Raw genomic sequence first — 15460 nt, 5'->3', positions numbered from 1 at the left:
AACTGAAATATTACTTTGATTTCAAGGAACAATGCAACATTTATATTATTGTAATCTCAAATTTTTAACTAATTTATTTTTTTTTGAGGGAGGGACACATCCTCCCTATCAATTGATTAAACACTGATATGAAGGCAAATAAATATGAGTGACATTTATCTGACTTATACTAAACAATATTTTGGAGCATATTTTTAAAGTAAAATAAAACTGATATTCATTTTTAAAGCAGTTTGGATGATAACTTGAAAAGACAATCATTTCATAAAATGCATACATTTCATTTTATTGAAAATACTTAGATGTTTACTGTTTTAATGATATAAATTTGGTTAGGAGTTATGGGGTAACAAATTAAATTCATTTCTAGTTATTTATCATTAATGTATATACAAAAATTAATAAGAACTTAAAGAAATAATGACTGAAATATTTCACATAAAGATTACATCATATAGTATAGTAGGTTTTTTTTTGTTATTCACTAAATTGTTTGGCTAAGGGGAAGAGAGAAATAAAGAATAACAAAGAATGAGATAGCATCAGGACAAAGTAGTTGTTTATACATCTTCCCCTCAATGGTACCGTCCAGTCAAAAATAAACAAGGGCAACTGGGCCAGCTGATACTGAGCTGCTATATGGAGCGTTGTACTTTCGCTAAATGGGTAATGGAATTTGTCTCGGTTAAAAAAAAATATACAAACTATCTGAGATTTTATGTACTATTAAGAATACTAGTGTAAGCACATTATTTATGTGCTGCTACAAAAAACAAGGAGTACAAATATAAATAATTAAAAATGAATGATTTTTGTAGGAGTACAAATGAATTACAGATAATTTTTATTTAAAAGTATATTCACTGATAACGGTTATTTTTAAATTAAACTATCAATATCTTCTTTTTTTTCACTCAATTAAAATTAATTTATGTGTTACAATACAGTTTTTTTTTAACTAAAAGTATAATGGTAAACTGTTAAAAAATTTAAATGGAATATTTTAGAAAAGGATGTGAAAGAATAGAATTTTAAAAACTAAAAATTAAATGAGGTGAATAGCAATGTCCTAAATACTTCAATAACATCAAAGACTTGTACTGTTTATGAAATCGTTTCATCTTTTTTTTTCCAAAGTGTTTATTCTCACATTTTGTTAAAAAAAAAAAAAAACCGTAAAAACACACATGACAACTAAAATTGAAATTCACATATGAGGATATTCATATAATTGTTACACATGAATCTTAGTAGTCTAATTTGTATTAATGGGTAACTTTCAAGGTACTGTGTAGTTTAAAATATCAATAAAGCTAGAATAGATTCTTCATAAGCCTATATATATATATATTTTTTTTTTCCCTAAATTAATACATAAACTTCAAAAGAATAAATGAATTTTGTAAAAAGTGTTTTTTATATATTCTTTAAAATTAAATCGTAATGTATATTGGTGGGTTTTTTAAATTGAATTTTTACCTGAGAAGTAGGGTTTGTGCAATAGGTATTTAACAAATTAGTGGGATAAGAATTACATGCATTTTACTGGTTATTGTTGTTCATATTCAAAACTATCCTATTATAAGTCAGTATCGTTAATTAAATCACATAAATCAAAGTAAAAAAAATAAAATGGGCATTAAAAAATAAATAAGTATTTAACTGGGATTCAAATCTTAGTTCTCCAGAATCACATACTCAGAAAGCTATTATTTTAATTGTTAATCAAAAATGCTGCTGGCCATTACATAATCATAAAATTTGATAATCAAACTGATAATATGAATGAAGGTATTTTAAATATTGTGCTTTTAAAGAATTTTAAGCAAGGAATCGATAAATTTTAATGAAGACTTATACAACAGTATCTGATTTATAAATAAATTAGCAGCATGAATAAAATTACTGGCAGTATTTGCAAGGACTTTAATAATCTTTTTTTTAAAAAATAACGGAAGTGCTGCAAAAAATAATAAATAATTAATGAGATCAAAACTAACTAAATAAACACATACATGCACACCATATATATATATATATATATATATATATATATATATATATATATACACATATATATTCAATTGACATTTCAAATTATATTTTACTAGTTTTTTTATTAAAATTAGCTTATGCTATTTTAAATAAAATATTACACTATTTATTTTAATAGGAAATCTAACCTTCAAACAAGTTTCAAAGTTATTATTATTTTTTTTGGCACAAATAAGAAAAATGTAATTGAACTGTTAAGCATTCTGCTTTTCCTATTAATTATATAAAATCAAATCATTATTGAAAGTTTTAAAGGAATTTTGTTTTTAAACATTGATCATATAATTAAGGTGAATAGCTATGTTTCAAAATAAAATTGTATTTTAATTGTCTTGAATATTAAATACATTTAAAATTAATAATTAATTTAAAAAATCATACTGTTGATAAAAAGTTTTTTTAAAGAGAAGTAACTTAAGTAAATGTAAATTTTCTTTAATAATAATAATAAAATTTTACTTTCAGTTATTAAAACACCCCTATCACTATGGGTCAGTTAGCCAACGAAGTAATATGTGCAGCTTATTCATTATAACGAACGATTATTGTGTTTTTAAGAAGGCTGTTAACTTGGTTACTCAGTTCTATTCTTGTTCATATGCTACTTGAAAAATTCCGCTGTACCGAACTAACAATAGAAGAATCACTTTTAGTTTGTTTATATCAATCAATCTGTTTACATTGGTATTTTTCCCGAACAGCGAATTTTAATTTGACGTACGATTAAATTTTTTTTTTTAATCTTTTATTTCATTTACGGAACTTGTTATTATCAGTTATTAAAATATTTAATTAAATGTTACAAAATATCTTTTACTTAATGTTTTTTAATGTTTTAGAATAATTTAATATTGATGGATTAAAAAAATAATTATATTCTTTTCTACAGATATTTAAAAAGTTGTTAAAATTAAATAATGTTATCTTATTGGCATACACAGATTAACGCAAAATCTATATCGGTAAGTAAATGATCTTGTTTAAATCGATTCAAAAATCACTTAAACGTATCGATTCAATAAAAATAGTATTAAAACTTCTGTGTAATTTTGCCAAGGTAAAACCTTTTTTTTAGTTTAAACTAAAAAAAAAGGCGGGCCTATGGCCCGACGCGAAAATGTTACATGGTTTGTGTTTCATTACACATGATTTGGTTAAATGTTTTTACCAGTTGTAACTAAATAATGTTCATGAATTTAGCGTACGAACAACTACGAGAAGATTCAAAATCCTGAGCTGTTTCTTTAGTTGTGATTTTTCAACACAGTTTTAACTCTAATGTTTTCCTTTTTTATCCCCAAAACACAAATATAATTTTAGATAAATCGTTTGAAAGAATGCGCGCTTCATTCAAAATAAAAATGTAAGCACATATACCAAACAAATCAGTGCACCCATGCTTTTTTTTTATTGGAGTAATTAAACACCTGTAGAGTTAATAATTAATGTACATTACGAATGAATATTGTTTTTTATGGATTTATAAAACATTAAATCAATTTAAAAATGAAATTAATCATAATTATTTTTTCTGACTGTTACTATAACCCGTCTCCGGCTTTACTATTTACACTTGTTCGGTAGTCGCTAAATTTTGTTAAGCAGCTAAAACTTGAATGTGAGAAATTCTGAGGAAAAAGATATAGCAAAGAAGAGGTAAAAAACGCGTGAAAAACTTTTCGAAGCAAATAAATAAACACAAAAAAGAAACAATCACATAACTCAGTGATACCATTCGCGTGAATTAATCGGTTAAATTGGAAACATTTAGGAAGGGGAAAAAAGTTATTCCATGTTTTTTTTTAAATCCAGATTTTGGCTTCTTTTTGAATAATTAAAAGGTCACCCTTATAATTTTTCAAATAAAATTAAGCACTTACGGTAATTTTCTAAAGTATAATAATTTATATATAGATAGAATGAGTTGGCTTTTCATAAAAATAGTATCTAAGGATAAAGTATTTATAGTATTATTTTTATTAAAATTTGTTATTTATTTTTGCACCGTCCTTTTCCTTGCGTGAATAAAATAGTAACATGGATGATATAACTACATTTTGATGGATTAACTGAGAGTCGAACTAGCAACCTTTGGGCTATATTTCACGTAGATACTTCATCTATTCTTTTCAAACAGTTTACTTCAAATAATTGAGTTTAAATTGTAGTAATATATTTCAGTAATACTGAAGAATTAATAATACTCTTTGTAGTAATTTGAAAAAACAAAAAATACATGCTAATCACTTTACAACGAAATGCAGCTTTAAAAAAAGTTGTGACCGTTTCAATGAAATAAACTAAAGCAAAAGATGAGAAAAGTTATTTTTGTTATTGCTTAAATTTAAAAATAATATTGATACATGTCTAAAATTACTGCCAAATATTTAATTAAGCTGTTTTAATTAAATTTGGTTTTAATGCTAAATTTCAACAACAAATATTTTTTTGTTTTGTTAAAAACAAGAAACCCAAGTCTTTTTTTTTTAGTGAATTGTATATTTTGGCTCAAAATAACTATTTTATTGCTAGAATGTTCGCGCATGTTTTTGTTATATTTACTTAACAAAAAAAAAAATAATTTTTTTTCATTACTATAAAATAGATAATAAAATTATTATTAAATTAATAAATAAATACAACGGAAATCTAAAATATTCAGTGCATCTCAACATCTAATCTTATAGACTAAGAACGATTTTATTAACAATTTGTTAAAAAAACTGGATTATTTTTTTCTGCATAAGGTGTTTGCTTATTTTTACAGATTGAATTCCTTAAAAATAGTAGCAAGAGGATTAGCGTAAACATTTAATTTATAAATAAGCATTATCATATTTAAATTTCAAGGGCCACACAATAATTTTAAAACCATTAATAATAGAATAATGTAATATAAACAGGTTTATAAATTACATGATGATACGTTAGTGGTATATTCCACCTGGACATGTTTATTTCAGGCTATCTCATTCACAAATTCTTATTATAAAAAAACAGTTGGAAGTACTTTCTGAACTCACGTTGTCTCGTCCTATTGACGTAAGCAACTCGTTACAAGTAATAGGCCAATCATTAGCTGCTAAAACCATTCATAAACCTTTTTCTCCCACTCCCTATTTAGTATTTTATTATTATATCTGCGAGTGACTGCAAATAATTTCAAACCGATAGCAGAATGCACGTTTAAGACAAACGTTTGAAATAGTTGAATTCGGTAATCGTATTTACAGTATTTAAAAAACAAACATCCGCCGCTCCAACCACCTACTAAATTTTTTCTTTTTAACTAAACACTTAATAAAATCTATTTTTAAACTAAGCGTTTGCCAACTTTTAGCAAAGATTTATATGTACTTTATATACAAATTATATACTTAAAACGGGCATGAGGATAAGGGTGTGTCAGGTTTTTCTTTTACATAAGCTAAGCTATACATGCATACGCATGTAATACAAATACGCAAATTAGAAACATATTATAGTAAAATATAAGTTGTTTAATCATATCAAGCTGAATAAAATAATACATCGCCTAAAAATTTTACTTTGTAAACAAATATATTAAATCTACATGAAATAAAAAAGTTTTTGTAACACTAATTTTAACGTTGCTTAGGAAAATATATCAAAAAGTATGCTGTTTTTAGGTACAATTATTCAATTGTGTTTATCATAATCAATATTATCAGTCAATAGCCTGATAATATTTTTCAGCATTTAATTAATTGTAATAATACATGCCTTGTTCAATAGAAAAATATAAAGAAAATAAAAACAGAAATGTTATATGAGCCGATATTATATCATTGTTAGTTTCTAGTTATTTGCTTGTTTATTTGTTACACTAAAGAAAATAAAATAATAGCAGTTAAATATATAGAGTATAACTGCGACTTATAATATTCCATTATAACACTGTTCTCACTCGTTAGATTCTTGGGTTTTTTATTTTAATTATAAAATACATATAATATTTGAAGTTTCTAAGATTTAGTTAAAAGCTTATAGTAATACTTCTGTTAGATAAAAATCGGATTAATATCTGATCGCTAATAACTCACATTATGAATAAACAAACAGATTACTCACTTTTTTGTAATTTATAATGTTAGAAACAGAAATATATTAAAAATAAAAATATTTTCCTCTATTTTCTGCATCGTTTAGCTTTAAATTTAAGATCCAAATCTTAAATCGTTGCATCTTCGTTTCGTCTCGATTGTACTTCGTTGGACGAACAATTTTTATTGTATCGTCTTATTTTTATAATAAGAATTGTGCAATGAAAATATACAATAAATAAGAGTAAATGTTGGAATTGTTTTTCTTTTCATTTACAAAATTAATTTTAGGATTCTTTAAAAAAATTATATAATAGCAATACTACATCGATACGCGAAATCTACTTATTAATTTGTGACGAAATTAACTACCGACTGACCTTTGTATAGTAATACGAAATTCAATTGGCACATAACATTACTATCATTCCGCACACGTCAGGTAAGGTAACGGGCAGGCTGAAAACATTGACGCGTAGCAGGTATTAGCATTAGCCGTAAGAAAACGTTTTTGAGTCGATGTCAGTGCACCCAATACTAAACCCGATATACGCAGAAGGATAGTATATTATTAGTAGTATTTCTCTGCCAATTGCTTAGCGCTAGTAATAAACTTTGTGCCAAATCTTGCGTCCGTACCTATATAGGTAGTACACATCAAGTCATATAATATTATATAACAAAGAATCAAAGATTTTGTTTAATTGAATTGTTTAGAAGTCTTATTACCAAACCTAAACGTTACGAATTTTATTTTATTTTTATTCTTAAAACCTCGGTCATGTGGACATGTTATACAAATATTTAACAACTTGAGGTGTATAAAATTATAGTCGACATAATTTTGATCGTACTAGAAAACCTTGAATACAGCTTAATCGTAAGGGTAATTTAATCTTATTTTTTCACAGCGAGGTTTTCAATCATGATGATGAGTTCTTGCATTTATCAATATATTATAACTAATTTTATAAAAAAAGATGCACGGGTTTACCTGCTTATTGTTTTATTCATAAATTTAGAAAATATTTCGTCTAAACATGAAGGTTTGATTTGATTTAAATCAGAATTAATCAAACAGTGTTACACAACGCAAAAAAACTGTATTTTAATTTTTAACCACAAAAGTAATTTATTTGTTACAAAAAAGCAACATACATTTTACAAAAAAAAAAAGAAGTTTGACGAATTATGTACTCGACTGATTTTTTACTTTCCGGTGGGAAAGCAATTTGTTGCATTGCATGCAGCTGGTTATCGCAAAATCGTTAATCAATTTAATATTAAATGCTTATATCTTTTTGGGTAGAGATATCTCGTTCTTCCGAAGAATTGAGTGATGAGGGAACCTATAGGACCTTTTTAATTTAGATCAGTATTAATATTAGTCTGATTGTAGTTTTAAACAAAAATTGTTTTTTTCAAAAATAAAATATATGACCGGTTTTCTTGAGTCGACATATAGTTTGCATGTTGTGAACAACAGGCAATAATTGAGATGAATAGCAATATTAATTTCTTGTGTAGTCTACTGCACGCTATAGTATTATGTTATTTCGACAAGATATACGACTCGATTAATCGTACAAGCACCTATCAAAGTTACTAATACAATGGTTCATGAAACATTTACAATTTAGACCTAATTATGGACTCTAAGCTGAATGTAAATTAAAATCCATTAATCTTTAATAAGTCACTTAAGTTTTCAATATTTACTCTTATCATTTCTAAGGAAAAAATTGTAATATTATTATTATTATTCTAATATCATTTTTAAGCATTTCTTTACTTTTATATATTATAAATTATATCCTATGTAGTGACATATTTATATTCTTATAAGAAATAATCTGAAGGTTGGCACATATTAAATTAAATATAGTTTACATTTCCATATGATTTCAATTGTCTTTTTATGTCCTTCTAAGCATTGTTAAAACAAAGAGCATATGGTCTCATTATTAATGATTAATGCGAATGAAGTTGATCATTTCATTTTAAAAATTCTATATTTATTGACAACTAACATATTTATTTAGAATATATTAGATATTCATATATTTTTATTAAACAAAGACGTTAATAAGAAAACCAACTTTTATAACAAATGAGATATGAAGTAATATATGGAACTGAATTCCTTTTTAATGTTATATACGTAACAACAATAAGTTGCCTATCTTATATATATATATAAAAATGAATATTTTCTTGTTTGTCCCGTTCCTGTATCATTCATCCGAATGCGATGAAACTTTGGTGAGTTGTTGCGCGCACACCCGCGAAGGTTTCTGAATTAGTTTGGACCCGCTAGGTGGCGCTGGGGTCGAGATATTTTGAAAAATTGTATTTATAGTTCGATTTGGCTCATATTCAGAATATGTGTTGCACGGAAAGAAAAAACTCTGCAAAAAAAATGGACTCGCTAGATGGCGCTGGGGTTGAGATATTTGGAAAAATTGCATTTATGGTCGGATTTGGTTCAAATTCAGAATACGAGTATATATATATATATATGTATATATATATAGTTACGTGAAATTTTGCAAAAACTATATCCGCTAGGTAGCGCCGGTGTCGAGATATTTACGAAACAAACAAACAAATATACATAAAGACTTTCTTCTATTATATATATAAAAGGTAATGTTCGTATGTGTGTCCGCTATAGACTAAAAAACTACTGGACCGATTTACGCGCGGGTTTTTGCAAAATAGTCCACGTTGTCCGGAGAAGGTTTAAAGCTATTGAAATCCTCGATCTGACTAGTAAAAAGAAAGTTAGGGGTATTTTGAACCGATAAATGTGTTTAAAGAGTAGTTTGAATTAAATCCGATAGGTAGCGCTGTTTTGACAATTGAATTTATTTACATTCTGACTTTTATAAACTGAAAGGTTAAATTTTGTGAAGTACCGTAATGTTTTTTTTTAAAAATGTTTATCAAATTTTCAATTGTGTTCAAATCTAGTAATAGCGAAGCATTGCCCGGTCTGTCAGTTACTTGATAAAAAGAAGAATAGCAGAAATATTAAGATGCGTATTTTTATTTCCTATTTTTGTATTCATTATGTATGTTTTTAATAATCTATGTTTTCCGTATATTGAAAATATTGAAATTTAGAAAAAATTTTTTCTATAATGGATTATTTGATAGATTTTTATTACTTTTGAATGAAAAATAAACTTGTTAACTGACCTTGTCGGTTAAGTAGACTTTTATAAAATATGAACAAACTATAACGTTCTGATAGAAACTATTTATAATTCAAAATTCTTCTTGTGGTTTATTGTTTATTTATTCTTTTAAAATGTAGGTTATACGAACCGATAAATTATTTTACTTTTAAATATATAAATATAATTATTGTTATAGTTAAAAGGAATATTGCAAAATACTGAAGTTGATAATAACTATGCGAGAAAATAATGTATATAATAGTTACGAGTGTATTTCACTGAAAGAGAATTATTTTTTTGAAGGAAAATGAATTTAAATAATGTTAGGTTTCATAAAACGTAGCGGTTTTTACTTTCACAAGGTCATCAATCTGAACTTAGCCTTTAATGCTGCCTACTAGGTCTACAAAGATAAAAACCGATTATTGTATAGGACTAAAAAGTTGAAAATAGCTGAGCTGTTAGATGTGCGGAAATCTGTGCACAATAGTTTATTGTGAGTAACAAGTGAGGGAGAAATTCAGGATTTATTAAGAAAGATCTGATAGAAAAGGATTGTTGGGAACTTCCTTTGTGATAAACATCAATTCATTGAAAGAGTTAGCTCAAGAGAAACTTGGCAGTCCTGTAAACGCCTTTTGTTAAACACTACACTGAACATTTTTATTCATAAAATTAGTGAAATTTTTTTTATTGTTGATGTGTAACTACAACAGGCCTTTTTATTTTGATAGAAATAATTTTGAATGATATTTTAAGTTTTTACAATAGATTACAAAATAAGTATTATTTAAGATCAGCCGATAAAAACTCACGTTTTTTAGTTTTTTGACCGTGCTTCTCCCTCAACCATTAACAAATTTCTTGGAGTAACATTTATTAAAACTCAAAATATACACATAATACAGTTTTTAGCATCGTTTACCTCAATTGTTAAAGATAACTTCAACATATTGAAGGTATTTGCTATGTCATCGAATCTAAGGGAACATTCTTAGTACATTTCGTTTGAGATGTATTCGACCCCTAAAATTCTCGTACAATAGAAAAGTTTTACGGTTAAGCTACAGAGTTTCAATTAAATAATTTAAACTGAATATTAGCAGTATGTATATTAAATAATGCTATCATACGCTTATATACACTATGAAATTATACTAATTTTAAACTGTACAGTTTATAATTTTAATTAATTTAAATGTAAAATTGATTTTATTTTATGCATAAAATAATAATTTGAATCTTTTAGTTTTTATTATCAATAATACAAAATAAAAAAATGTTTGTCTTTTTCGGGTATCTTTTTTGTATTATGAATAAATATATTCAAATATTGTACGAAATCTTTCTGATGTTATATAAAGAGAACAATAAGCTCCATAACAAATTCCGGATAAAAGACGAATATTTAAAAAAAAAAAATTAATGAAGGATGATAATGATAATCATAACGATGAAAAAATGCTTTTACTAAAGGTTTTTATAACTTACCAGTATTTGAACGATATTCTCCAATGAAACGTCTTGTTAGGTATCGTACAGTCAAAGCTGAAAGAAAAAACAAACAATCTTTATTATATTTATAGTAAATTAAGGTTTTCTGAATAAATATAAAATACATACAACAGGATAGATTAAAAGAATTTCAGTTGGGGAGACTATTATTAAACAAGGCGGTAAATGTTTTTTAGTTAAACTGCTGCGTAGTGATGATATTCATCATTTATACTGTAGTACTTATCTACTAAAATTAATAATAAAATTATATACTAAAATAAATAAATACTAACATAAATTATATACTAAAATACTAAAATAAATGCTTCAAAATTTTCGTTTAAGTTAGTGATGAATCTGTCATCAATGTATGAAAAAGTAGCACTCTGTTGAATGCCAGTTTTTTATTAGTATTACTACTAAAAAAATTATAAAAAAGTGAATTATTAAATCAAGTGTTTTTATATTGTGTTAGAAATTACGTTAAATAAACAACCTGTCAGACACTAGTTAAAATAACCATTACTTCCAGCGTTTTAGCAACACACACACACACACACACACACACACACACACACACACACACACACACACACACACACACACACACAAACAGCGTCTTTGTAAGTATAGTTTTGTATTTATTTAAAATGATAAACGAAATTATGAAATACAATTTTTTTTGTTCTTAAAATTTTCATTCAAGAATAATCAAATTTTAGGGCATGACCTATTTTTATTTGAAAGATAATAAACCGTCATTTGCCCCTACCTTTAAACAAAACAAAAAAAGTCAAATAATTCCAATTTATTGTATTCGTATTAAATTTATTGTATTTTTTGTATTGTATTTGTAAATACGATACGGAAGTAATCATTACATAAAACTAGAGCTTTTACATTGTCAAAACTGTACAGAAAAAATTCTACAAGATTTTTTTTTGACGTTACTAAAATACAAACAAAACAACGCAAAAGATGTTTTTTTCTATAAAATCAGTTAAAAATACTCTGAAAGTAGGCTAAATTAATAAAAATAATATTATTGGTATTCATTAAAATAAAATCATTTATATTTATTTACTTAAACGTAAAATGATTTTGAAATATAATAAGATTCCAAGCAATGTAAAGAAATTGGTAAATGATACTTTATAGAATGTTCTAGTCCTTACCGCAAAGTATTATACTATATATAAATATATTTATATTTTTATTTTACGTAATATAAAATTACAGAGTAAACATTTAAAATAAATCTTTGTTGTTGCATTATATTAGCTAACCGCAGGAGATTTTATCATAAAATACATTATATAATAATTTAACTACATGTTTATATTAAATTAATATTGCATCTTTCAGGAAGCTAATAGTGTTTTCACAAAAAACATCATTTCCCGTTGTTATATTAACTTGAAATTTAAAAAAACTGTTTTTTCAATGATTTAAATAATTTACCGACAAAAAATCCTGAATTGTTCCATTGAACTTATAAAAAAATGTTAAAGTAAAAAAAAAATCTTCATTGGATGATTCATAATATAAAAAAGGTTCATATTTCAATGAAGGCTTTCAGGTACAGCCTATTTTTACATTACGAAACATACACTTACAGTATTTATATAAGAATGAAATAAATTGAAATACGGTTGTCCGTATTTGACTTCAGACCTTATCTGTATTTAATTTTATTAATTTATCCTTTGACTTATCAACAGGATATTTTTTTACAAAAAAAGAGTATTCAATTTTTAATAAAATGAAAAGGGTATTTTCTAGTTTTTTTTTAATATTCTTTATTGTTACTGGTGGTATCTGAAATGTGACTGTAGGGATTGTGATTATCATGTAAGATTTATATATTCTGAAAAAAATTCAAACGTACAGAACAAATGCATGTGTACGGGTGAATGGATATATATTCTATAGTTGGCAGTTGAACGTACGTAATCCGATGAGATCGGATCTACATCAGCAGGATCGCTGCTTTATAAATGTAAACCTTGATCTTGGCATGTTTAGAATAATATATGAAAAGATACCTACAGAAATATACCTTTGGTATAAACGACCGTTTTTTCCTATTGCAATGTCAGCTTACTCACGAGTTACTACCGTTGATAATGAATGAGGAATATGAAGGAGGGTTTTGTGTGAGTGATAATGTTTATATGTGTTTGTATCTTTTCCCCGAACAGATTCCACAAAATGCAAACGTTGCTATAGACCTGACAGGAAGCCATCCCATGCTAGGCGCCTCTGTGACGATCTGCGAGGTCAACATAATATAACCATATTCCCGGAATATTAACGCTAATTTTAAAATCTATTTTCAGTTGTATTATATAAATACACGGTGTATGATTTAGAATGTTTAGTTTTGTTGACATCAAAGCGGAGTCGTACTCTCTTCAATTTTTCTGTGTTGTGATAACTCTACAGTCCAAAATATATTAATCCGTTGGTGTTTATCTTTCCTCGATAGATAGTTTGTTTTTAAATATTTAAACAATTTTACAGCTACCGTATTCGAACTTCCCGTTGTCAAAAGTAAATAATTTGTTTTTTATTTACACACATTCCACATTTTAGTAAATATAAACACTTATTTCATTCTTACTGGAACTATGATCCTTAAAAATGCTATTAGTTTGAAGAATAACTTTCGAAAAAGTTAATAATCTAAAGAACTTTTATGTTTTAACTGTTATAATTTAAAATAATATAATACAATTTTCGGAAATAGATTTTATTATAGACATGTAAGTTCAAATATTTACTCTTCATAAATAATATATATATATATATATATATATATATAGAGAGAGAGAGAGAGCGAGGGAGAGAGAAACCTATACTTCCTATAGGTTTGCTAAAAAGTGATATTAAACATCACATTATTATTAAAATAATCTAATTAAAACAATAAATTATTTATTTGTTAATTTTCAGTTACTTACCAGATTTTCCAACATTGATCATTCCAAGAACAGCAATCCGGACTCTAGATGCATTTGTAGCATTCCTTTCTTCGGTCTTCATGTTATCGCTGCCAAAAATGTTTTCACTAAAACAAAAATTAGGTAAAAATTTTAATTAAACTTAAATTGCCAATAAATAAAATAAAAAAAGAATAAATGTACATATTATTTTGAAGGTTTTAGGTAGAATTGATGTTGTAAAGGCATAATAAATTTTCTTTTTATGATGCAGTAATGAGCGAAACTTGGTCACCAAGCTATACTGTGCCTTTTGTAGGGTAGGACAGGGACTGTTGGAAATGTACTGCCAACAAAGCTCAGGATTGACAAAAAAGTATAATGAAGAGTTTACTATTATTTAAATATGTACTTACTACAACGCACAATTAAAATTGGATATTAGATAATATGTAAATTAATGTTGTAAGAATTTTAAACCAGTTTTCTGTCATTTAAAGTAAGAGAGTTAATGTTATAGTTAAAATAGTGGTTAATATTATAGTATTAATGTTATAGAGTTAATGTTATAGTGGTAAAATTAAATTACGTAAATGTTTTTATAAACAGGTAAGTTTACATGACATTTTTAGTTTGATAAAAATTAACACTATCAAGTGAAAAATGGAGTCGATTAATTTAAATAATACTTTAAAATTTACAATCTGCTATAAATTTATTCCATTTATAACCCTTTTTAAATCCCACATAATTTAACTAAAACCACCTATTAGATCAAAAAACGGGGAAAACGAAAATAATGAGCAACGCTTTAGTATTAGCAGATATTTAGCATTTCTATAAGGGAAAATGAATGTACGGTTTAAATCCAGTAAAACAGTGCTGCTTTGTACAATGACACATATGTGTCTATATACGTATTTGCGTGGTCGACCTTGCCAGTTGCAAACTGACCACACAGAACCAAATCGGGCTAAAAGAACAGTCAGTCTGTTTTCTTTTTATAAAGACAGAATGAAGTTAAGACATTTAAATAAATTGTAAATCTTATTCTTATATTATTTTACTGTATTTAAATATTATTGTATCGGCTATTTGAAAATTTATTCTTTAAATTTAACTCTGAACATTATTTAAGTTTTATATAAGACGTACAAAAAGAGTAGACTTTTTTTAACGTAGCGAGTAACTATTATAAAAATAAATAATCTCTGGTCTACTGAATTAGAAATATTTTTCCTCGTCATGAGTTGCAGTTCACCCACCACTCAGATCAATATAAGTAGTTAATTTAAACTAAAAATTGCACGTAAATATGCAAATGTAGTATCATTTATTATTATTTATTTTACGTAATTGTGTGTTACACACAGACACACACAAGCAATGAATCACATAGTCAACGTAAACTCTGACTTTTAAGTGTAGCTATAAAAGTGAGTGTAGTCGATATTTAACAATAAATCTACCTAAGTATGAACACACGCACAAGCATCCATTTATGTATCAGTGTTTGAATGACAAATTCTAATTCGGGAAGTTCAAATATATTTAACGCTCTGCTAAATATGTCAGCACTTATGTTAGCAATGACATAGAAACCATATATAACTTTCAGTGCGCATTTAATAGAATTTTATGTATTTCTAGAAGAATATTTCTGCTTAAAACTTATTTTATATTTAATTTCATTAACAGTCTAAATTACTATCTAGTTTTA

The 15460-nt window shown here is 26.1% G+C and overlaps 1 protein-coding gene and 1 long non-coding RNA gene across 2 annotated transcripts in view; one reads left to right on the top strand and one right to left on the bottom strand.

Moving 5' to 3' along the window:
* The window catches only part of LOC142318852 (uncharacterized), a 52932-nt gene that overhangs the window by 22256 nt on the left and 15216 nt on the right, over positions 1-15460 (top strand). Inside the window, exon 3 of the long non-coding RNA XR_012755053.1 lies at positions 13754-13884. This is a non-coding gene — a long non-coding RNA (uncharacterized LOC142318852). The remainder of the gene's footprint in view (positions 1-13753; positions 13885-15460) is intronic.
* Positions 1-15460, bottom strand: part of LOC142318851 (ras-related and estrogen-regulated growth inhibitor-like protein) — a 41552-nt gene that overhangs the window by 13672 nt on the left and 12420 nt on the right. Inside the window, exons 2-3 of the mRNA XM_075355413.1 lie at positions 13762-13868; positions 10793-10849 (exon numbers count right to left, since the gene is read on the bottom strand). Of these exons, the coding sequence (XP_075211528.1) occupies positions 10793-10849; positions 13762-13843 (139 nt within the window). The 5' untranslated portion in view covers positions 13844-13868. The remainder of the gene's footprint in view (positions 1-10792; positions 10850-13761; positions 13869-15460) is intronic.

Source organism: Lycorma delicatula, chromosome 2, assembly GCF_047948215.1.
Source record: "Lycorma delicatula isolate Av1 chromosome 2, ASM4794821v1, whole genome shotgun sequence".
Lineage (NCBI taxonomy): Eukaryota > Metazoa > Arthropoda > Insecta > Hemiptera > Fulgoridae > Lycorma > Lycorma delicatula.
Note: the sequence above shows the minus strand (reverse complement) of the source record. Positions and strands in the feature narration are given on the sequence as shown.